Genomic DNA, 23,698 nt, shown 5'->3' on the forward strand with positions numbered 1-23,698 from the left:
AGGGATTGAAACCCGTTCATTTCATGACGGTAAATTAAGGACACAAACTACGGAACTAGGGGAGCCTTTTCAAACTTCCCTCCGACCATTTTAGGGTACACTACAAAAGTTAAAGTTTCATTTGCATTTTTCCGAATCTAGTTCGGGAAAGGTGGCACACTTCTTACCGGACAGTTGGCAACATTGTATGCTGAATAACCGAGGTACGGGAAAAATCAATAGCAGCAGGATGATTCACCTTCAACACGAAGTGCTTTGAAAGCTTACTCCTGCCTTAGCATACGTAATGTACGTTGCTTTATGTGTCATAAATTTTTGTATAACATTATTGTTCTAGTTAGTATTGAAGACCACGTACTAATTAAAATTAATTTCAACATTACGTAATAATTTTTGTAGGTATTGAAATGGTCTCTAAGGTTTGCATGTCACTAAGCTCAAATGTACTATCAAATTATTATTCCAGCTAAAGGCTTGCAGTTTTTCACAAAATATATAAACAATTCAGTACTGAAGACGTTATTCGAGAATATACTGAGATTCAAATTTCGTTATTAATATCATTCAGACAAATTTTCTAGTATATTTTTTTGACAAACGTGAATTTGAATTGTTTTCATTTTTTCCTGTGTTCTTATGCTTGCGAAATGTTTTTTTCCAATAATTCCTACAAATTTTTTTAAATTATCAAATGCAACAATATAACAAAAATGCGTTAATAAATAACTTGTTACCGACTATAAGTAAATTCTATTGTTTTGACTGTGAAATCAGCATTTTTACCTTAAATCAGAAGTCAAAGTCACAAATGGAATTAGGTTAATCCATGAATTTTCCACAATTAGATTAAGCTTCGCTTAGACATATACGACAAAATATTGTTTTCTTGATTTTTTATTAATTATTTACGAATACAATACTCTTCTATTTCCAGTAGTTATCTTGATTATTATCTCTTCCATCACAAATTGATTTTTTAGCTTTTCGTAAGCATATTCCATGTTTACACACTCTGTATAGAGTATTCTTTTAATCATTTTATAACTGAAATATGAGAGAATAAATCAATGTTATTTTATTTACATTTATAATACTTGCAGTGCAAATTGTACGTATTTAAGTACAGCTTAAGCTAGGTTTTGTTTTGGCTGTGACTTTTTACATCTAATCTAATCTGTCTCATTAAAATCTTAACTTCGCTGATTCAATCAGACAGACAAATAACGATATATCAATATAGAAATAACCAATTATTTAAAACATATTCTGGGTGCTTCCAAAATTGATCGGGGAAAGTCAGTAGAATACAGGTATGGAAATTTTAGAATTATCTATTCAAAATCAATCATAAGAAGAGAGAGAAGACATGTATCAAGTTCTGGAATGGATGCAACGTCATTCGGCAGTTGGTCACATGACTTTTTTCCATTATTGTCGGTAGCATTCGATCTCCTTATCATTGATTTCCTATGGATAATTTTCTATATACAGGGTATTCCAAATTTTTCGAAACGGTCTACCTTTTCCCGCAAGGTGAATGCTACGAGTATAGAATTTTGGAATATCACGTAAGGTTTAAGACCTAGGTTTTGGGACCAGCGACATCCACTACCTTTTTTTTTTAAATGGATAGGTAATGGTTTTAATCAATTTTCACGTTCTACCAAAATCCCTATAATCAACAATTAAGGTTGAACGAAGTTTAATCCAGCCAAAAAACAGGTTCCATTGATGAGTATAGTACTTCTCTGATGTCGATCCTTTAAAATAATCAAAATAGGTTAACATTTCTTATCCATCATTTTGTGATGTGTCAAGTCGCATTGCAAATTGAATAGAAAATGGTCCAACTAAACGAAAGAAAACGAGTAACATTACTCATGATGGTCGGATATGGTGACAGAAGACGTTCATATCGCCAAGCACCAGACATGTTTAGCAATACATTCCCCGATCGAGAACCGATATCCCTATCTACCGTATACCACCTTGTTCAGAAATTTGAGACCTTAGGAAGTATTAAAAATTTGCCGAAAAGTGGGAAACCGAGAACCACCACCGCAGAAGAAATTTGGGTTTTTCATTGTCTGTCCAGGATAGCCCACAAACATCCGTTAGTCGATTGGCCCTAGAAAACAACAACAGCATTACATCTGTCCATAAATTTTTAAAAAACAATAAATTACATCTGTACAAATTAAAACACTGCTACAAGAATTGAGGATGATCAACAAGTTATGGATATCATGCACAACAGTCTTCCATATTTTACACATAACATTGTATTTTCGGATAAAGCTTCATTTTATCTAAATATATTTCGGAATCGGCACAATTGCAGATACTGGTCAGGAGAAAATACTCACTGGATGAGAACATCATTCTCAACAGTCTCAAAAATTAAACATGTGGATGGGTTTAACAGGACGACATAAAGTTGGACCTTTTTTCCTTGCGGGAAATTTAACTCGGAATGGCTATCTGAATCTCCTGTGACAAAACGTTGTTCCTGCTTTAAGGCGAATGTATCCCAATACGTTGGAAGACATTTGGTTTCAACAGGACTCCTCCTCATTTTGCACGCAACGTGAGAGATTTCTTAGATCGCACGTTTCCTGATATTGGAAGAAGAGATATTATTGAATAGCCCCCTAGGTTTGCCTTAATGCCATTATGTCCTATTAAGTTGAATCAATTTATTTTCTTTAGATCTCCGGACTTAAATCCTTTGGATTTTTTCTGTGGGGACATTTCAAAACAGTGGTGTATTCAGCCAAGCCGTAAAATTTAGAACAGCTGGAGCAAAGGATAAGAATGGCAAGAGAAGGAATAATCGAAGCTACGCCAGATAATGTGTTGCAGGAATTCGAAACCAGATTAAGCCACTGGCAGGTCGCGGAAGGATATCAATTTGAACATCTCATTACATAAAAAGCAGATTTATGGCACTTTTTTTCAATTTGGACCTTAATTGTTGATTATAGGAATTTTGGTAGTACGTAAAAATTGATTAAAATCAAAACGGACCCATTAAAAAAGCTGGGGGATGTCGCTGGTCCGAAAATCTAGGTCCTAAAAAATCGAAACGACCATCAGAAGATTAACCTTACGTGATATTCCAAAATTCCATATTTCTCACCTTGTGGAAAAAGATAGACCGTTTCGAAACATTTGTAATACCCTGTATAAAGTGTATTCTAAATATCATTGGTTTTATATTTTTAGCAATCATTTTGTATTAATTTCTCTTGTCATCTGTTTATTCTACGTTACTCTTAAGGTCGTTTTAGATTGTAGAAGTTAAATTGGATAGTATCATAATACAAGTTGGTTCGAAACTTGGATGAAACTTGGAAGACCTACTGCAGGGCTCTATAATAGGCAAACAGCAAATATCACCTCTTGCTAGTTTTATTTCTGTGGTCTAAAGTATGATTAAAGAAGAGCAGATGGGCCTGCTTATTGTGCTTTACCACTAACAAAACATATATCATGACTCTATCTGCTGCAGCTCGGTACCGTTTGATGAAAGTCCCGTTGGTCCATTGTCGTAATTCTTTTTTTTTATCTGGTCCTTTTTGGTCCTTCTATTTTTCTTCAATTATGAGTTGTAGAGTTTTGTGCTGACATCACTTTTCAATATCTGTCCAAAATAACTTGATTTTCTTTGACCGTTCAGATTATTTCCTGTCTTTTTTGTCTGGCTTTTTCAAGGGATTTCAAGCGCTTACATTCTCCTTTGTGTTGTCTCTGTAAGCGTCCACGTTTATTACCCTTGTTTTAGTTTTATTTTTATTGAGTTTTATGCCATATTCTTCACAGACCTGATTCATAATGCCCTCCTTTTATGTCTCCTTCCTTGCTGTTGCTCATCATTACAGTATCATCCGCGTATTGCAAATTATTTCGACACATTAATCACTTGTTGAGTTGTTTAGCGCTTTTTTAAATATTGATTTGATCAGCATCTTTGTCTTTTAGAAAAGATACAACAATCTGCATTCTCTATACCACTTAATTCCATAAATCTATCATCATTTACGAGGTTTTCTAATTGGTTATATATTCTTCGATAAATCATTTGAAGAAATAATTTTGCTGTTTTTATTCATTAAGCTTCTGTGGCTATTTTAGTATTGGAATTAAAATAGATGCCAACCAGTCTTGTGGTATAACTTCTGTACATCTTGTATGTTCTATTGTCATCTCGTTGGTCTTCACCAAATATTTATTCCATCTTTGAAGTTGCGCCTAAATATCTGTTATTGGCCCTTCATTTATGTCTTATCATTCCACGATGCTATCGTTTTTGCGTTTCTGTTGCTTCTTTTATCATTTTATGCAATTTGAAGCTGTTAAGCTTGTTTTCGTCACGTTTTTTGTTAATCCATGTTTCTTTCGATCTTCTAGTGAAGTTCTGTTTGTTTTTCTACTTCTTTATATCGAGACTTTCTTGTTTCTTCCATTAATTTAAATAAATCGTCTATCATCCATGTCTGTTTCCTTTACCTAGTTTCCTCTGGTATGCAAATTGCGAATTAAAGCTAACAAAAAAAATTTCCGAATTTCGCCCCATTTTTCACAACTTTGTGAAAAGTGAAACAAAAACATTTTTATGGCACTTTTTCAACGTGATTCTAGTGGCGTGCTTAGTTTTTTGCTGCTTCCTTGCGTTTTCCCAATAATTGACATAACTTTCTTATTTTAAATGGAACTTATAATCGAATATAAGTTAAAAAAATGTATATTTTTAGACATTTACTAAGTCTATAGTTATTCCTACGAATAACTGAAATATGAAGTTAACTTGCAATGAGTAACAGATTCCAGAGAGACCCAATAACAAATTACTTTTTAAGTATTTTTACCTCGATTTCACACTCATTAAACAAACTTAAATTAAAGGTAGAAAATAATTAAAAATAAACTAAAGAAAAAAAAATTGAAACTTTGACTCCAAAGTTAAAAACGTAGTAATTTTAAGCATTCAAGTGTTGTCATAGAAACAGGGGAAAAATTAAAGTCATTTTTGACAGCTGATGTCAAAACTTGAATAAAAACAAAAAAGTGTATTATCTCAGTTATTTTTAAGATTAACTATAGACATAAAAAAATAGTAAACTGTATAAAATGGACATTTTATTAAAAATATAGCCAACTGTCATTTCAATTTAAAATAATAAAGTTAGATACATTTTTGAGAAAACGGAAGACATTATCAAAAAAAACAAGCACACCACTGGAATCACATCAAAAAAGTGCCTTAAGAATGTTTTTGTTTCACTTCGATATTTTAATAAACAAAAAAGTTGTGAGGTGTTTTCAAAATGGGCGAAATTTGAAAAACGCCCTCTAGCGCCGCAAACTGACAAGATATCAAAATACGGTTTTTGCCATTCATCTTTTCTCAAAAATCGACCTCTAGACTAGTTTTTTCCTATCTATCCGGGAAATGGGGTTTTCCTGTCAAAACATTCTAAATCCGGACACCCTGTACAGGGTGGGCCAAATTGGACGCATTTAAATGGGAAGTCTCTTATTAATAGAGATAGGCGAAAAGTCATGTCGGTGTCTGAAGCTCAAATTTTGACAGAAAACCTAATAGCGAAAACCGTTGGTTAATATCTGTCACCGTTTGACAGATATAGAGTGTTTCTCAGACCTCGTATTTTTCTTCAAAAAATGTCTAGCGTCTTCCAGGTGCGTTATTTTTTATTTCTGAAAATACATTTCTACAGCAAACTTTTTCCGAAGAATCCTGTAGTGTAAATTGTCTTTTTAAATGGAACACCCTGTATATTATTTCATTTTTGAAAAGATCTTGAAATTGCCATTCTAATGACATATAACACTTATAATTAATTTTACTATTTACACTACTGGATTCTACGGAAAGTTGCTGTAGAAATGCAGAAAATATATATGAAATAAAAAATAATGCACCTGCAAGTTTTGAAGAAAAGTACGAATTCTGAGAAGCACCCTATCTGTCAAACGGTGACAGATATTAACCAACGGTTTTCGTCATTAAATTTTCTATCAAATTTGGGCTTCAGACACCGACATCTCTATTAATAAGAGCACTTCCCATTTAAATACGTCCAATTTGTCCCACCCTGTACAAGAACTTGAAATTCAGTTGACAACTGGAAATCTTAGTAAAGTTCGACTTATTACCTCTTTAGGTCACTTTACCTACAATGATTTTCAGCACCATTGCCAGAAGTGGTGTATTGCACACCTGCACACCTTTCTACCTCAAAAGTCTAGAAAAAATGCAAAAGTAACTCATACCAAAACTACAAACCTCAACTATCATTTAATAATTCTATCTTATTAACTTTCATCTTCATCTTGTACTCAAAACGATAGAGAAATCACGGTGTTCTAACAATAGAAAATAAGCTTTCCAACAAAGTATTCCAAACAAAATTGTTCAACGTGATATATTGATTACTAAGAGAACTTGGACATCTGAGTTACAGCTACAACAATACACTTCTCTCACAAAGTTTCTTATTAAATTGAACTACAAAATAATGGAAAAGCGGATTTATTAGTCACTTCAAAAAAATGCATCATCAAATGCTGTGAAAAGAATTCAAAGACATAATGGGGAACTGGAGCAGAAGTGTACGAGCCAAAAAGCAGATACTCTAAAGCAGTGTTTTTCAGAGCCGGCAACAATAAGTGGATATTTTTGTTTTTTTAAGTGAAGTAAATCTACAGTTACAAAGTAAAAGCATAAATATTTGTTAAGCTGGAGCAAATTAGAAGCATCTGTACAAAAAATTCAGTTAACCGAATGTAACAATAGTTTTCGAGTACATTTCCTTTCCGAAGAGGCTCTCAAACGCTTTGATTTATGTTGTTAACAAGGTTCCATAATACTAGTGCCTAATTTGGAAAACACTGCTCAAAAGTAATAGACAAGGACATTTTATGAGTTAATCTTTCGAAGGATTATGTAAAGATAATAAACAACTCAAAAATGGTAGGTAATTTTTCTTGGTGTTAAGAATTTTATGAGATTCTCTTCATCAACCTCTAACAAGAGATAGCATAATAGAGAGTATAGAGACTTTAAGACAAAATTATTTAATTACTTAGAAACATAGTCAGCAGCTCAAAATGTACTTTTCTTCCACTAAACTAGTATCTGTGAATGCTTTATTGTATCTGGGTAAACAGTGTATTTTATTACAAATGCGATAGAATTAAATCAACAGATTGACAAATAGTAACAATTCTATTATGTGTAACATTGTTCCTGAAAGTTTACATTTAATACCTACTTAAAATTTGGCAAATGTCTGAAAATAAGTTTACATTCATATTTTTAGTACTGGTTCAATTTTTATAATTTTTTCTTTAATAATTAATTTTTTTTAAATTTAATGTATCATACAGATACCAAGTGGTGTATTAGTGTTAACGTACTATTGTACTACAAGCATGCTAGTAATAATAGTACTTCTGATGGCCAATTTAGCAGATTTAGGACGGTGAACAGGAAACTCTATTTTTCCGTAAATGATCTACGTTTTGACACTATATATCTGGTCCTTTTATAGACACAACATTAAAAGTTCCATAAAATCAGCTTTTATTAAAAATAAGTCAAAAGCGCTGCTTAGGGAAAAGCTTTAAAAACTACAAAGAGGTTTAACGCAGCTTTGTAAAAGTGGCATTAAGCTCTATACATTTTTTAATAATTTTTAAAAAAGTTTGGTTATTTTTAATGTTTGATGAAAATTTTCCGATAAATCAATAAATAAATTCTAAATGTTTGAATTCAAAAGTTAGGAAAAATTAGCAACATCAAACTTGAGTAGGTTTATTTAAATCTGAGTTACTGAAGTTGAGAATCAATTTAACAAAAACCTTAATATGTCAACATCAATAAAATAGTGACATTTTGAATTTTTCACAACCATTTTCATTGTCATCATCAAATACAAACACTGACAATAATTCAAAATGTCACTAAGTTTAAAACAAAGTTACGTAAGAATTTTAAGTTTTGCCTGCTTACGTATGAAGCTAGATTTCTCGTTTCTTTTAAGCTCGCCGAGGTTTGGAGTGATCGCATCATCTGGAAAGAAGCATCAAATTCTATAATTGTCTTCATTTTGTTATTTCTGCTTTATTAATAATGTTGTCGGTAATTATAAAAGTTTGAAATGAGTTTTGTAAAGCCATTGCGATTCTCAAAAACAACTGTTGTGTCAGTGTCACACAAATGTATGGTGGATAAAATAGAAACCTGAATACAGGAAATCAAATTTTTTATCACTAGCAGCTGAGGTTAAAATGCTTGTTTAACTCTGCTGTACTCTAAATGTTAATAATAACCGAGTTACAGAGTGTACAAGGTTTTCTGGTTCTGTGTTTGATTATTGTATAGTCTATGAATTTCTCATTGGCATTCAATAGTAACTTTTTTACAAGCCACCCTGTAGCTTGGTCATTGGCAACATTTAATTTATGTCAATCCTATATGTACTTAATTTTATTTACTAAAATACTCTAAAAAATGGAGAACTTATTCAAAAGTAATTAGCATGTACTTCAATACTTATAATTTCTATTTAAAACGTTTGATTCTACTTGAGAAATGTTATAGGAATTTCAATATTTTTTAGAAACAAGAGTAATTTTCAGGAAATGAATAAAATATACTTTTTGTTAATAAACTTTACGTAACAATAGTCATTATTAGCAGGTTTAAATTAGTAGGATTGTCCTACTTTTGATACTATTCAGGGTGTCCAGTCCTTCTGTTGAAGTGGCCAAAATCATAAAAATTGGCAGTGTAAACCCGTATTAAAAATCGCTTTGTTTTTAAAAGGCTAAATTTGTTTTGTTAAATTATCCTAAAATAAAAAAGTTCAAAATTGTTTCCCCAAATTATATTATAATACCTTATGTTATTTAAAACCGCTCACTAAATTTACTACAGCATATTATTTATTATTTTAACAAGGAAAATCGAATGACATGAAATTCCATTAAAAATAAGGGATGTTTGTGGCTTTCAACGTACGACTACGCTTAGAGTGCAATTATCTGTGAAGGATATGACAAATATGGCTGTAAAGATCTCAGAAACTGTACACTTTTAGTAGGTTATTATGTAAGGCTTGAAAAACAGGTTCGAATGATCCTAAAATATACATAGTGTCCCATTAAAAATAATGGAGATTTGTGGTTTTGAACGCAGTAATTAGGTACACTTATAGTGCAATTCTCTATGACTGATAATGATAAATTTGACTAAATATCGTAGAATCTGTCACTATGTAGTCCTTGAAAAACAGATTCAAATGGTTTTAAAAGATACAGGGTGCCACATTAAAAATAATAGAAATGTGTGTTTCTTCATTTTAATGCAGAAGATAACGACAACTTTGTAAATATCACATAAACCGCACTATTTTAGCATAGCACATAATAGGTCATTATGTAAGTCTTGACAAGGCGAATCAAATGACTTGAAAATATACAGGGTGCCCCATTAAGAATAATTTTAACGCAATGACTACACTTACAATTCATGTTCCTGTGGAAGACCAGGACAACTTTAACTGTAAAATTCCCAAAAATTGTCATCATTAAAAAAAGAAAATATGCATTTTTACTGTCAGTTTTATAAAAATCTGGCTTATAATGGCAACGTTGAAAATTATGCTATCAAAATGAAAATTAATAGTGCATATTTCAACACAAAACTAAAAAAAAAGGATTTAAATTGAAATTTATGAGAGTGTTGCTAATTCTGGTAAGAAAACTAGAAAATGTAGTGTAAAACAAACTCGAATTGAAGTTTTAGTTTCTTTTGATACTTATAATGCAAATATTACATTTTAAGTAGTTTACTGATTAAAAATATAATACTACTTCAAATGAATGTTCAATGCATCTTAAACTGAGAAACATTTTTTTAGAGCATGATCAATGAATGTATTTTAGTTCCTGTACACATTTTAACATATCCATCACTGAATTCCATGTATAGTTTGATCAATAAAATTCTCGTGACACGTCACGAAAATAAATAACAGATTAATTAATTTTATTAGACCATTTATTAAAGGTTATTCATATACAAATAGAACTGGATACTGGACAGGTGATGGAGTAAAGCACACTTTTTATGTTCCGCTTTGTAATGTTTGCGTATCTACATTAACAGCACGCGTAAAACCTTCCATGTGTGACAGTTTAGGGTTCCTGCACTTACACCTGCATATATCGCCCGCACGTACTAGATTAATTTAGGCAGTGGGTAGGAAAAACAAGGGTTCCAATCTAATCACGATTCAAGACCTATAGGGACGGCGCAGATGTTCAAAGTGTGTGTAATACGATAATTTTTTTCATTTTATAGAGTGTCAGTAAAATTGGATCAGACCAATAAATATCGTGGGAATAAAAATTCTACAAATGTTCTTGTTAATTGGATAAGAAGGAAAGATGACATAAATACAGCCGATTTTGGGTTTGTTCCTACTATTGTTAGAAAGTTCAATCACTAATATTTTGGAACTTATTAGCGCAATCAGTATAAGATGAGGGCATGTCAATTAAATCAGAACGGTACAATTGCTTAAAGCGAATTGTAACTCATTAAGGCTAGTCGGACTTGATAAACTGTTTGAGAAACACGTTTAACACTATATGTATGTTATTCAAATTGTCTATTGATCCTCTACGATGATAGAAACTTTGCCAATTACGGTCAACATAATGATAGGCACGAAGCTACATCATACACTGTTTTTGGAACAATATTTATTCACAAAAATTACAGTTGTAAGGATAACAGTAAAATGGATACCAGTCAATATAAAGGATCAAGCCACAAAAGTGATTTGTTCAAGTCAATAGACACTATGCTTAATAGCTTTTATTGGTTTTTGGCAAAATATCATTTACGTTGAAAAATTCTTTCAAACAGAAAGCTTACACAAAGTATTTTCCAAACCTGTTTTTGTCAACAAATCATACGCTTTATTATCGAAAGGCAACTATAACCAAAACTTTTTACAATAATTACTTTAATCAACCCACAATGTTTAATAATCAATCAAATTTGTTTACAAATCAAACATAATTTCTGAATTACGGGAACAAACTCGCATTTCCATGAGGTTAATCAATATTTAACCTCTACCTCTTAAACAACCAACATTTTTCAATAAACTATCCCATTTTTAGATATTTTTCAGCTGTTTTTAAATTTAAATTTACAGCAGAAACCATGCACCAGGAAGGAAGTTTAACATCCTTATGAAACATGTCACATAATGAGAAATTATTTTTGTATGCATCTCCTCAAGATGAAGTTCTATCAAGTTTTCCTTCCTGCATCTGATTATTTGAGACTTATTACTGCTTTGACAACATTCTCATGAATAACAACAAATTGTTAAATGTAGAATAATTTTTGTATGGATACTCATACAGTTTTATTTTTAAAGGATTTTTTTGGTGTCTTGAAACTAGTGATGGGTAAATTACAGTAACTATGTTTCTGACATTTTGACACATAGAAAATTTAATGAAGATTCCAAAAATGTGCATAAAACCGTCATTTCTGTTATTTCAAACTGAGTTTCTGTCAGTTCAAACTTTGACACCGGTTTTCTCCCTGACTGTACCAAATTTTGTAGTGTTTTTCAGGTTATCGGAAGGGAAAAGGGAAATTTAATGAAGGTTCCAAAAATGTACTTCAAATTACTCCAAGTGAGTTTTACAGACAATTTTGTCCCGACTGTTCTTTAACTGTGTTTAAATTTCAGACCACAATTTCAACTGATTTAAATATTTGTTATTTGTCAAACCACAAAACCAGTTTTTCCAGTGAAAGTTACAAAAAAATAGCAAGACCATACCAGAGGAGCAAGACCGTTTCTGCTTCCAGTATACATGGTGTGCATGAAAATAATGGTGATTGACTGTTTTTGGTCACCCTGTATGCAATTTTTCAAATAGAAATTTTTACTGTACACCACTGGAAAGAGGAGTGTTTCTTTTAAGTGGTTGAACCATCTTTAACTCCCCAAAAATAACTGAGTTACAGAGTGTTCAAATTTTAAATCATAATTTCAACTGATTTGAAAATTTGTTGCATCAAACCAGTTCATGCTAAATAACTCAGAAACAAAAAAATTGAAAAAGTGCAAAAATGTTTGTAAAGAACTGCTAAACTCATCCCTGAAGTTTCACACTGTCAGTCAATACAAGGGGTGCATGAACTGTGTAGTGATTCAGATTAATGATTTTTCAAATTAATGACAGCCATGACAGGAAAATGATATCTTTCAAACAAATTTTAATGAGACAAATAAATTTTACCAGTGAAATTATAAATTTACTGGTAAAATTGGTAAATTTTCCTGTCACACTGACTTACAGACATTTTACTTTTCCAGTTTTACTTTACCTTTACGGTAAATTTACGCCCATCATTACTTAAAACATAGAAACAAGTTCTAATGCTGTTATGCTGAAAAAATTGAGATATTTGGGAGTCTGATACAATAATACTCATCTTAGATACTTAGAAAGTTACAAAGAGTGTTTTCCATATAGAGGCATGAGGTTCAGTCTGTTTTCTGAAACCCACAATGGGGCTATTTCTTTGTATTAATTATAGAGAAATTAATTTATATTTTTTTTCGTCTTATTTGATGAGAAAAATCTTAAAACTTTACGTTACTTTACTGTTGCCTCGTTTCTTCCCTTATGACGTAGAAATTATATTTCCACAAGAGGATCTCTTAAAAATATTATACAACAAACGCAAAATCATTATTATTTGCAAACAAAATGGTTATGTGACTGTTAAATGATGATGGTGACTGATGACAGATTAGAGTAACTGTTACTAAATATTTACAAAAGTATGTTGAAACCCCCACATTTTGATGGTAAGACTGTTGAGTACAAGTTTTAAGTGAGGAGTGTCACTGTACAGCGATTGTTCCTATTTCTGTTAAACTGTAAGACTAAAGAATCAAAAAAATAAAATAAAACAAAGTTAACAACGTTTGCAGTACTTTACGCACTTTAATATATTTGAATTTGGTCATGATATGAAATCTCTTGGCTAGTATTTTATATAAAAGAGCATCAGAATACTGAAAATGCTATCCACAGTAACCTGTCAGTGGGTCACATACTTTTTGACTCCAGTAGAAAGTAATGCTGCATCAGCTGCAGTTAAGCTTTAGAAAAAAATCTAAATATACAGCTATACTAGTAATTATTGGAACAAAAATTTTTGAAAATTAAATTAAATGACACACTTGAAAAATGTGCAAAAATGTAATTAACTAAGCTTCTTTATTTCCACCTAATCTAAATACTAAATACTCAATTGCATTTTCACAATATATTAAAACTGTGTTTCAACCAGAAAACGCAATTTTTAGTAAGTTAAAATTAAATCAATAATACAAAAATAATGTTTTAATGGTTGTAAAACAACCGAACGTAAAGTATGCAGTTTTAAGTTCTGAACTGAAGACGACACCAATACAAATTTGTACCTAGGGAACCAACTCTGTATGAATGGTTTTTTCAATTACACAGGCGGAAAGTAGGTAGGTATAGAAATAAAAGGAGCCGTTTGAATGTAAGGGTGTGAAGGACGAAAGCAGGCAGATTTACTGGTCTAGGGTCGCAACAAAACAAACCAGTTTTGCGATGTACAAAATGTTTGATTCAAGACATAGAAGTGCTAACGATTTGAATTTACGTTACATATAAAGTAAGTACAGTAGCCAAACCAAAATAATGATACGAATAAATTACATTAATTAATTTAAGATAAATGAAAACAAAAGTCTGTGTGTGTCTTCAACAAAATCACCAGACAAATAAACGTATATTGTCGTCTATAATTGTTGCTTTAAGGTTTGAAGCTTTGTTCTTATATTTTAAATAATTATCACATACACACACAGACAGAGAACAGAACATAATGGAAATATTTTAAAAGTCCGCAAAATCAAAATTTTAACAGGACAAGTCTGTAGTAAAATCAAAACAATAAAAATGGTTAATAAAAAATGGTATTTTTACTCAGTAGTATTTGGTTTAATCTAAATTGTTTTTCTCAAATTCCAAATCTTAAATCATATTTCAAAACACGATTTTTCGATTTTTTTAATTGCTTTTTTTGCTTGAAGGTTTGCAGGTATGACGTGTTGTTATTGACAAAACTTGCTTGCAGTTGAAGATAACAAGAAACAACTAAAATATACAAAATATTATTTTTAAAATACACATCAGTTATGTACAGGTGATTATGATAACATTTATATATTACCAGAGGAAGCAACACAAACTTTTCCATTTTTAACAGAAAGTACCCAATAACTTTAATAATCATCTAAAAAATTTTATGTACTAATACTTAAATATATACTTTCAAATGGGCACATCAAAATAAAAATTAAATTGAGACTGGCATACCAGGTAGAAAAGTCCAGCCCTTTACAATGCATATAATTATATTAAACATCATCAACTTTATAAAAGAGATTGTAAGATCACGTTAAAGTTTACTTTTTAAGTGATGCTTTTAAATAAACCGTCTTCTTTTAATTTCTAGGAAATATTTTTTGCAATGGAAAAGATTGGTTTCTAAGTCTTACTTCAATATTGGTTTCCTCGAGGGTTTTCTTTTTCATTTTCTACATTTCCACTATGAGACAGGGCATTTCCTAGTATTATAGAGTTTGTTGCCTTTGCCATCCTTTTATATCAAAAATGATTTACAGAAAAATCTGATATTATCTAAGTAAAACTGACGTTTTCTTTTCTGTTGCATTTTGCTGAAAATAAAATTATTACTTTGCTCTAAACACAACTCAATAATGTCTTGCTACCATTTTGACATTAGTAATTTTGAAATAATTTAATAATACTAAAAGTTGGGAATTGTCGGTTTATGGAGTTAGTTGGTTTGGTGAAAAAAATCCAAAACATCGTGTAGTAATGATTTCCTCGACAAATTCATTCTAAATTGAAAGAAAAATTTATTTCATCCTGTCAACTCAAGATATTTACTAAAGTATATTGTTTATAATTGAATCTGTTTAATATGACTAATAAAAGTATAATTATTTCTTTATTTTGTGTAAGCATCATTCTAAATTTCTTCTAGTAGGCAATCCTCAAACTCTAAAGATCGATTTTAATGTGAGTGTGATCGCAAATGATTACTAAAAATGTCTATTTTCTTATCAGTTATGACCAAATTCGATTCATTTTTGACAAAGAAGGAATATGCTGTAAAATTGTCTTGAAAGCCTCATTCCAGCAAATATGGCAACTCTTTGAATTTACACCTGAACTGATTTTATTTCTAAACTATATAATTTTTTGACAACTCAAACCTTTCCTTCAAGTTGTTCCTCGATCCGCCACTGTTTAGAAATAATTTTGCTATGTCCCAGAAGACACGTATTTTGCTTTACTTCTGGTGCAAACCATTCGAATTGAGGTGCCATTTTACTGCTTTATTTTGTTAACATATACAGGTATAAAAAAATACAAGTTTATATGTTTGTGACAATGTTGTCAGATTAACATCAAAAAAGTTACAAAATAAATTTCCGGTTTTTAATATACTCTTAATTAACTTAAGCAAGACAGGCTTTTAAAATCAAGAAATTAAATATTTATATTAGCATCTTTATAAACATTATTGGAAATTAACTGCAGATTGGATTCACTGCTTTTGTCCAGGAAAACTCTCCAAAGCAAAGCTTTTCAAGCCGTATCTTATCTGGATGGCACTATATACCATTTATCATCCAGAAGATCATTGACAGTTTGTATCATAATATGTCTGACTAAGTAAGAAAATTATTTTTGGGAAGGTAAATTGCACACATTTATTTCCTGCATTTTTCATTTATGCAATGTAACAAGGAAAGGCGATATAGTTGGCTTTAATAAATTATTTAAAGTCAGATTCCAATTTTTGTCAAAAGTGATTTTGTATTTTTAGTTAGTTTTTTGGGAATATACACATTATTGCAAAAACACACACACAACCAAAAACCAATATAATAACATAAAATATCTCATGACTGTTCATATTTGACAATTTTTGAATTATTGATTATTTTCTTCATTTGACATTCATATTTTTTAAGTCTTAACTTCTTTACACCATTTTTGATCACTCCGTTTTACTGTTGTATTAAACAAATTGAGTTCTTATATAATTTGCTCAATTTAATTGGTTCTGTATTTTTTTTTAATTACTCGTATTACAGTAAATATTATGTAGGTTTACAACAATTAATTAACAATTGAAGTGTAAAATTCTTTTTTTAGCAGTCCTTTATTTAATGTTATTACATGGTTCCTATAAAATTATAACCCTGACAATTTAACGTCCATTGAATAAAATTGTTCATAAAACACAAGTACACTTTAATGTATTTATTCAGTTTTTTCTGTGAGTTAAAATTTTAGGTTTGGCATTTTATTCATTACAGCACTGTACAGTATGCGATTGCTATGAAATTTTGTCCACAACAACTTTAATGTACTGCACTGATTTCCAGAAATCAGCCGTGTAGGTAGCTTAGAATGTGACCTGCACAATTTGAAATTGTAACTGGAAAAAAATTGAATTCCTTCATTTTCATTTCTACTAAACAATTAAGTCTTTACTTGACATCGAATTCGTAAAACCTAATTCATTACATAATAAGGCGTCAAATTGAGGAAATTTAATACAATTTGCCTTCTGCAATTGTCACTCGTCATTAATCTGTTCGTTAACATGACAATTTTGCAATCGTCTTCAGTGATTTACGTAAGTCTTATAGTTGTAATTATTAGGTTTTTGAGAAATTGAAATTGACAGGACTGTATCGATTTCAAACAAACGGTTACATATTATTCAAACGTCGTTTATGCTGTTCAAAATTCTGCTATGGTCAGTTACGTCCATTATTTTTTTACACTGACCCACCGGACTAGCGTCATTTACTACGTGACCCTATATGCATAACATCATTAATTACATATTCATGTCAAAACCTGTTACTATTGATGTTCAATCATTGAATTTGACGTGCAAGAAAATCGTTTATCGAGGAAATTTAGTTAGTAAAACTTAGCTACTTTTTTATTAATTTTTACGTACTGAAACCCTTAGTTTGTCTATTTTCAGTGGTCAAATATATTGGCTCTAATGATATTTTTGAAACATAAATTTGGCTGAATGCTGTAGAGGCCATTGGAACTCTGGAACAGAACTTTTCTCTACATAACTTTCAATTTTTTGTGTTCAACGCCTTAAACTTAACGATAAACTAGATACTCAATCAACTCATTTTTCCAGGAAGCATTTACCATTCAATATAATGTATTTTGTATTGCTTTCTTTACAAATAAATTTTATATTATTAAATAATTATTATTTTGCCATATGCAATGTTTGACATAAACATTAAAATATCTCAAAAAATGTTATTATATAATATTTTATTTGAAATTTTAATTAAAGGTGGATTTATGCACCAACGTTAAATAAGAATTAAGCTAAACTAATTTAGTACTAAGGAACATCAACATGTGTAATGGCATGTGGACATTTATGCAACCAAATTTTCTATTAAGTTTAGTTAAGTTAAATTAAGAAGTTGATCAACTTTTAACTTAAAATTAATTTTAATGCCTTTGGACAAATGACAAATAACAATTACAGCTTATCCTGATTGACGTTTTCTTCCTTTGCCAGATTTTTCCGCCAAAGGGCCCTGTGGGCCTAACTGATTTGGGCAAATCACAAAAAACAAAACAAAAACTGCAATCAAAAATTTAAGTTAAGCACAAGGTAAAGAAAGAATGTTTTATCTGTGAATACAAGTTAGTACAACAAAAGTAGTATATACCAATATATAAAATCAACTCCCAAGTAGATGATTACAAGCTAATAGAGCTTGTTGTAAAATGTTGAACCAAACTTAACAAAGCCAGACTTAAAATTCACTTAATGTATTTAATTGTACTTATTCCAATTAATAAGTTGTAAAGCTCATTTTTGTCTATCAGCTTGCATTTTTCTTAATACTGTAGTTTTGGCCATTTGGACGCAAAACGTCTCTAATATTGCCAAAATATCAGATTTTCGCGTAGAAACAAGCAATTTATGATAGACCTGGTCATCCTGGGTGTTGCAATCATAGTTTAGAGTTTTTCTATTGATTTATTATTAAATGTAGTTACAATGTTATTTAACCCTAAAAATAAATGAGAAAGCTAAAAAACTTTAAATATATCTAAGGAAAAAAAACAAAAAAATAGTTATGAATGCAACACTTTACTTGACAAATATAACTTCCGCTTGACATCAAATTGTGTTGTGTAGATGCGTTTTGCGTGAAAAATAATATCTAGCTGGCAGCATTTAAAAAAAAATACAGAGTGATAGCGAAAAATGCACTCTACCACTTAAAGATTGAAAACCGATTTCCCATGTTAATCTTCTATGTTCATTGTATTCTAGGACACCTGGTATACATTCAGTTAATAGGGTGACTTATCATGACACATGCCTGATTTAAATGTTGACAATTTCGGATTTACAGGGCGTTGAAAATATACAAATCTACTTCCTTGGTTTCCCCTATTTAATCTTAACGTTAAATTTGTTAAATCCGTTTTTCTCGTAACACTCAAAATTCATGATTTACGTAGAAATAATTTTCAAGTTTTAAGTGAAATTTCATGTTTGATGTAAAATTGGTCCTAAATATTTTCTAAATAATATCAAAAAACAATTATATTCGTAACTTTTAACATATTTAACTGCATATCGGACACTATGTAAGTGTTTTCCTGTTGGTGGATTTAGAGTTTTAGAAACACCTTGTGGTTTTGTTGAGTGAGTATTTGATAGTATTGAATACATAATGTTAATTCAACCTGGTTGGTATCAGTTATCTTTGAAAAGGAACAGTTTTCTGACGTTTCGCTGAAATTTCATTTAGCACCATCAGATAATTTTATACCGGCAAATCCACAAAATATTTTGGTTGCTACAGAAGGTCCTGAAAATCAAATTTTAAAATGGCATTTTAGGGAATGATTGTCAATTATCTGTTTAATTTGTGGGTTTTATAATTAACGACGCCAATATTTCATTGTTGTAAGTTATATCTGGCTAGATAAATGTTACTTAAAGAAATTATGGTTTTTCAACATTTTTACTTAGGTCGTATGTGTGTATTTCTTTAATTTAGTAGATTTTTATTTCTTTAGGGTTAATTAAATACAAAACTCACCTGCTAATCGAAGTGCCGACATTCTTTGAAATTCGGGTTCCTGTAACCATTTCCACATCCTCCTAAACGTTTCCCGTCCAGATTTTAACTTGGACCAGGGTTTAGGATTTCGTAACAAATCGGATAACGTACCCTGTGACCTACAGAGTACCCTTTGGGCAAAAATAGCTTGGGGTATGCTATATCGTTTTAGTTCTGCACTAATTCTTTGGGCAAGTTCTTTGGTATTAATTTCTTCAACATCAGTGTTAATCGAAGGAACACTGAGGGAGCCGGGGCTGCCGTTTTTAATTTGGATTGTTTGCTGATTTTGTTGCTGTTGGTTGTGCTGTTGATGTTGATTACCGGGTGGCGTTTGTTGTAATGTTACCACTGGAGGCGAGGGCGAACAATCGCGTTGAGGAGGAGCGATTTGCACTAAAGTCGGAGGATGATTTTGTAATCCAAGGCCATTTAAAGTCGTTTGTCCACTGAAACTAGTCACTAAGGTACCTTCCGGAGAATTTAACGAACCCGAACCCGGAGGACTTAATTGAGGACTGTGTAATGTTCGACTCACTATTTCACCTTGTCTTGCACCATACGGGGAATCGTAACCTTGAGGGGACATACTCTTTTGAGGAGAAGTTAATCCGTTTTGACTGTAAGCACTTTGTGGACTAATTGGACTAGATTGTTGCTGCATTCCCATGGTAGGTGAGGAATAGTTGTGTGGAGGTGTCATTTCAATATTATTCATAGTGTAAGGTGTGCTAGCATTTAAACCTACTATGCCTTGAATGGTGTTATTTTGCATTACGGTAAAGGATCCGGTAACATTGCTGGCATGGCCATACGCAAACTTATCCGAAACCGTGGATATGGGCGGTAAGGGTTGCAAAGGAGTTAAGGTGGCATAGGAGGAACTAGGACTATAACCGGCGGGCGACATTCTGCCGTTTACCGTTGTTAACGTTTGATAAGTTGGCTCCGGATTTAGATTTCGATATTCATTAGCATCTATCATGACCGAACTCGGTGATAACTTTGGACTGAGCAGTTCGGATTCCCTAGATTCGTCTTGAGGTTGAACGATGACGGAAAGGGGGCCATCGGCTTCTTCCTGTTTAACAACACGACGCTCAACAACGGCGCGTGATAGCACCCTCATTGTCGTCACGACGCGCGTCTCCATGCCTCCTCCCGTTATAACAGCGTGCGTGTGCGCCGTGCCATTGGAGGAATCGACCGATTGTTCACCGAGTGACTGCTGTTCGATCATCTTTCCAATATTTTCCATCATAATATATGCGATGGGTTGTCGTCTAGTGTTATTCGCGATATCGAGACCGCTTACCATCCGGATATCTTCGGACGTTCATAACAACGTCCTCCAACGACAACCTGGATATCTCACCAACACTTAGCCTCACTTCAAGAGTAAAACACCAACTGGCACTTACACAAACCTAAAGTACTTGCAATTTCTGTGTATTTAAGACGGCGCCGACCGACACTCGGACGAGCCCATGGCATCCTTCTTAGAAATTATAGCCCTTATCGGCCCTTTAATTCCGACCTGAAATTAACGATTCGCATGCTCCCTTCGATTGGGAACCCCCCGCACTCGTACCCGATATTTAGTTATTGGTCTTCGATTTCGATTAGTATGTATCCGTAGAGAAATTGTAACTTGGCAGCCGGTCGATACTGAATTGAATGGGGGAGCGGGCGACGCCAGGTGGTTTTATGCGCGCGTTCTTCCCAAACCCTCGTGCTGCGCCTTTAGGTTTCTGCGTCCCTACGATATACTATTTTGTCCCTTTATTATGCCCGTTATACCACCCCGTCTAACTTGCTGTGGACTTTCGCAATATGCACCAATGAACAGAGACAGCTCTCGGTTTTCAATTCTTTTTATTTTGCTGTGCACCTCACATGCGCCAGCAACCTGAAAATTTTGTACTATTAACAAAAATAGCAAAAACCATCAACATAATACAAAAATTATCAAATAATATTTCATTCCACTTACACAAAAAGCATAATACACAAGACTGAGAAAACTTAAAAGTAGGTCAGTGTTCACCATGAAACTCTATAATCAATAAGCTCCCTTGGTGAGTTTTCCTAATGGATAGGTAGGTGTCTCTGATATCTCTGAGCTGTAGAGATTTATTGTAGCATTTCCATGACCGGCGAAACTGATAATTCAGTATGACACATTCAGATGTCATCAGCGGATTCATAATATTTGTATTGTTGTCTTTTAATTAATGTGTATTATCTTCAAACACAATATGTTAGAAACCGTTAATAAGTCTGAGACTAATGACAAATTAGAGATAATTTGATAATTATCAGCAGAAATATTAAATAATTTGTGATTTACGATCCTCGGTTGAATAAGTCTCCGGAAGTTTTGGGAGTTTTGGAAACCAAACTTCATAGTTTAGCCGACGATTCCTTGTCAATGTTACTTCAACTTCAACACATAACACTTAATAAATTATAATTAATTTAATTAATTTACTTCAACACATAACACTTAACTAAAATATCATTAATTTTTTTAGCTTGTACACAATAGCACAGTTAAAACAGGCTAAAAACTGTGAAGTTTGATTTCCAGTACAGATAAAACTCCCAAAAACCGAAAACACTAGTATTATTAAAGCATGAAAATATGCTTATTAGGCCAAGAAAAATTGCTTTGTTTTGTTGTCTATTACTTTGATTCTTAATAGTTTTGGGTCATTTTACTGTTCAATGGTCCAATTTTAATACAGCTACTGTGACAAGAATAGCATTGTATTCACCTTTGCCTTACAAGGCTGGTTGAATAACATGTTTTACCAACAACTCTATTATTAGTAATTTGACAGTTACAAAAATGTGAATATTTGATCAAATACACTACATGAACAGTTGATTAAATTATTTCATATACATGTCAACGCAGTTTTTTTGACATTTATTATGTCATTTTCCTTGTTTGACCATACTCTTAAAAGACACATGGGTTTAATAGTAAAAGATATACAGGGTGTTTCAGAATACGTATTACAAACTTATAGACCACGTAAGAAATGCAAAAACTACGAATGAAAATGTTTTATAGACAAATGTCATCAGAGCTTTAGTTTTCGAGATACAGAGAAAGGAAACTACAGATGGATAGATAAGCCACTATTAAAACGAATTGAATGACTTTAACTGTGTCTAACAGTCAATGCCAAATTGACACATTTCTTCATATTTAAATTTAGCACAATTAAAAAACGTAAATCGTGCGTTTTAGAACGAAAACATAGGATAACTTTTTTCTCTAAGCAAAATAAGCTAAATACCGATAGTGTCACATTGGCATTAAACTAAGTGCCATGTAAACACATGCCAATTTTCCTGCCATTGCACTGAATAATTTTTTCTGATTATTATTTTTTCGGATTATCAAATCATGTACTTTACTTAAGGCGGGTTCTCACGTATCAGTTTGACTGATTCAGTGATACTGAACATGAGAACACATTTTTAAAAAATGATCAGTAGTTCTTTCACTTTTACTGAAAGTACGAGTATACTAATCATTTCGAATAAAAATGTGTTCTCACGTTCATTATGTGATCAGTATCTCTGAATCAGTCAAAGTGCCTCAGCAAAACTGACACGTGAGAACCCACCTTTACCTGTACCATAAAGTATCTATCAGGTTTACTTTCCCAAAATTTGTATAACATATTTGAAACCACCGCTAATGCAACACTTTGTAAAAAGCTCACCCCGTATACAGGATAAGTGTGAAAAAGAAAAAAATAAAAAAAAATAAATCAATCTTTCAATATCTAAATGAAACTTATTTCAGTATTTCAGATACTATATTAGCAGCCATCCGGATTATTTTTAGGCAATGTCTTGATGACTAACAAAACAACTAAAAGATAAATTAAATTTTTGGAATAAAGTAGGCCAAAAAAATTGTGGCGTGGTAGACTTGTATTAATTAATGTAAACCATTAAAATGAAATGAAGCACCGTGTATATTATTGCATTTTTAGATAGTTTTTATTGTTTATACGAAAGATTTGTTAAATTAATGACACACAAAATGTAGATAAAAAATTAAGAATTCTTTTGTTATTCTTCTCGGGCGAAAAAAAGTTTTGCAAATTTTTGACTAAATTTTAAAAAACTTTGAAAGAAAATTCTCTACTTTAAATTTAAATTGACATTATCAAACATCGTATGAAAAAGTAAAATAAAATAGTGCAAACCATTTTTTTCTTCTGTTCAATTCATTAAGTTTTACGAATTTGGAAATCTGGTAAATTTCAGTTTTTGGTCGCCATTATCACGAAAATAATATCTTTCTTAGAATTAAGAGAACTAATCAAAAA

General features: G+C 31.8%; 1 protein-coding gene and 1 long non-coding RNA gene across 6 annotated transcripts in view; one reads left to right on the forward strand and one right to left on the reverse strand.

Annotated features, from left to right (window-relative positions):
• Positions 1-23,698, reverse strand: part of onecut (homeobox protein onecut) — a 38,843-nt gene that overhangs the window by 12,357 nt on the left and 2,788 nt on the right. For 3 of the 5 annotated variants that reach the window (XM_081993485.1, XM_081993486.1, XM_081993484.1), the window contains 2 exons: positions 19,323-21,252; positions 8,036-8,095 (listed from right to left, as the gene is read on the reverse strand). In XM_081993485.1, coding sequence (XP_081849611.1) covers positions 8,036-8,095; positions 19,323-20,661 — 1,399 coding nt within the window. In that variant the 5' untranslated portion in view covers positions 20,662-21,252. The remainder of the gene's footprint in view (positions 1-8,035; positions 8,096-19,322; positions 21,253-23,698) is intronic. The other 2 variants (XM_081993487.1, XM_081993488.1) reach the window with 1 other exon arrangement.
• Positions 13,657-14,079, forward strand: LOC145738645 (uncharacterized). The gene is made up of 2 exons (XR_014180830.1): positions 13,657-13,777; positions 13,837-14,079. It is a non-coding gene; the product is annotated as an uncharacterized LOC145738645 (long non-coding RNA).

This window comes from Ips typographus, linkage group LG16 (assembly GCF_016097725.1).
Source record: "Ips typographus isolate SLU linkage group LG16, UJ_Ityp_2.0, whole genome shotgun sequence".
Classification (NCBI taxonomy): Eukaryota; Metazoa; Arthropoda; class Insecta; order Coleoptera; family Curculionidae; genus Ips; species Ips typographus.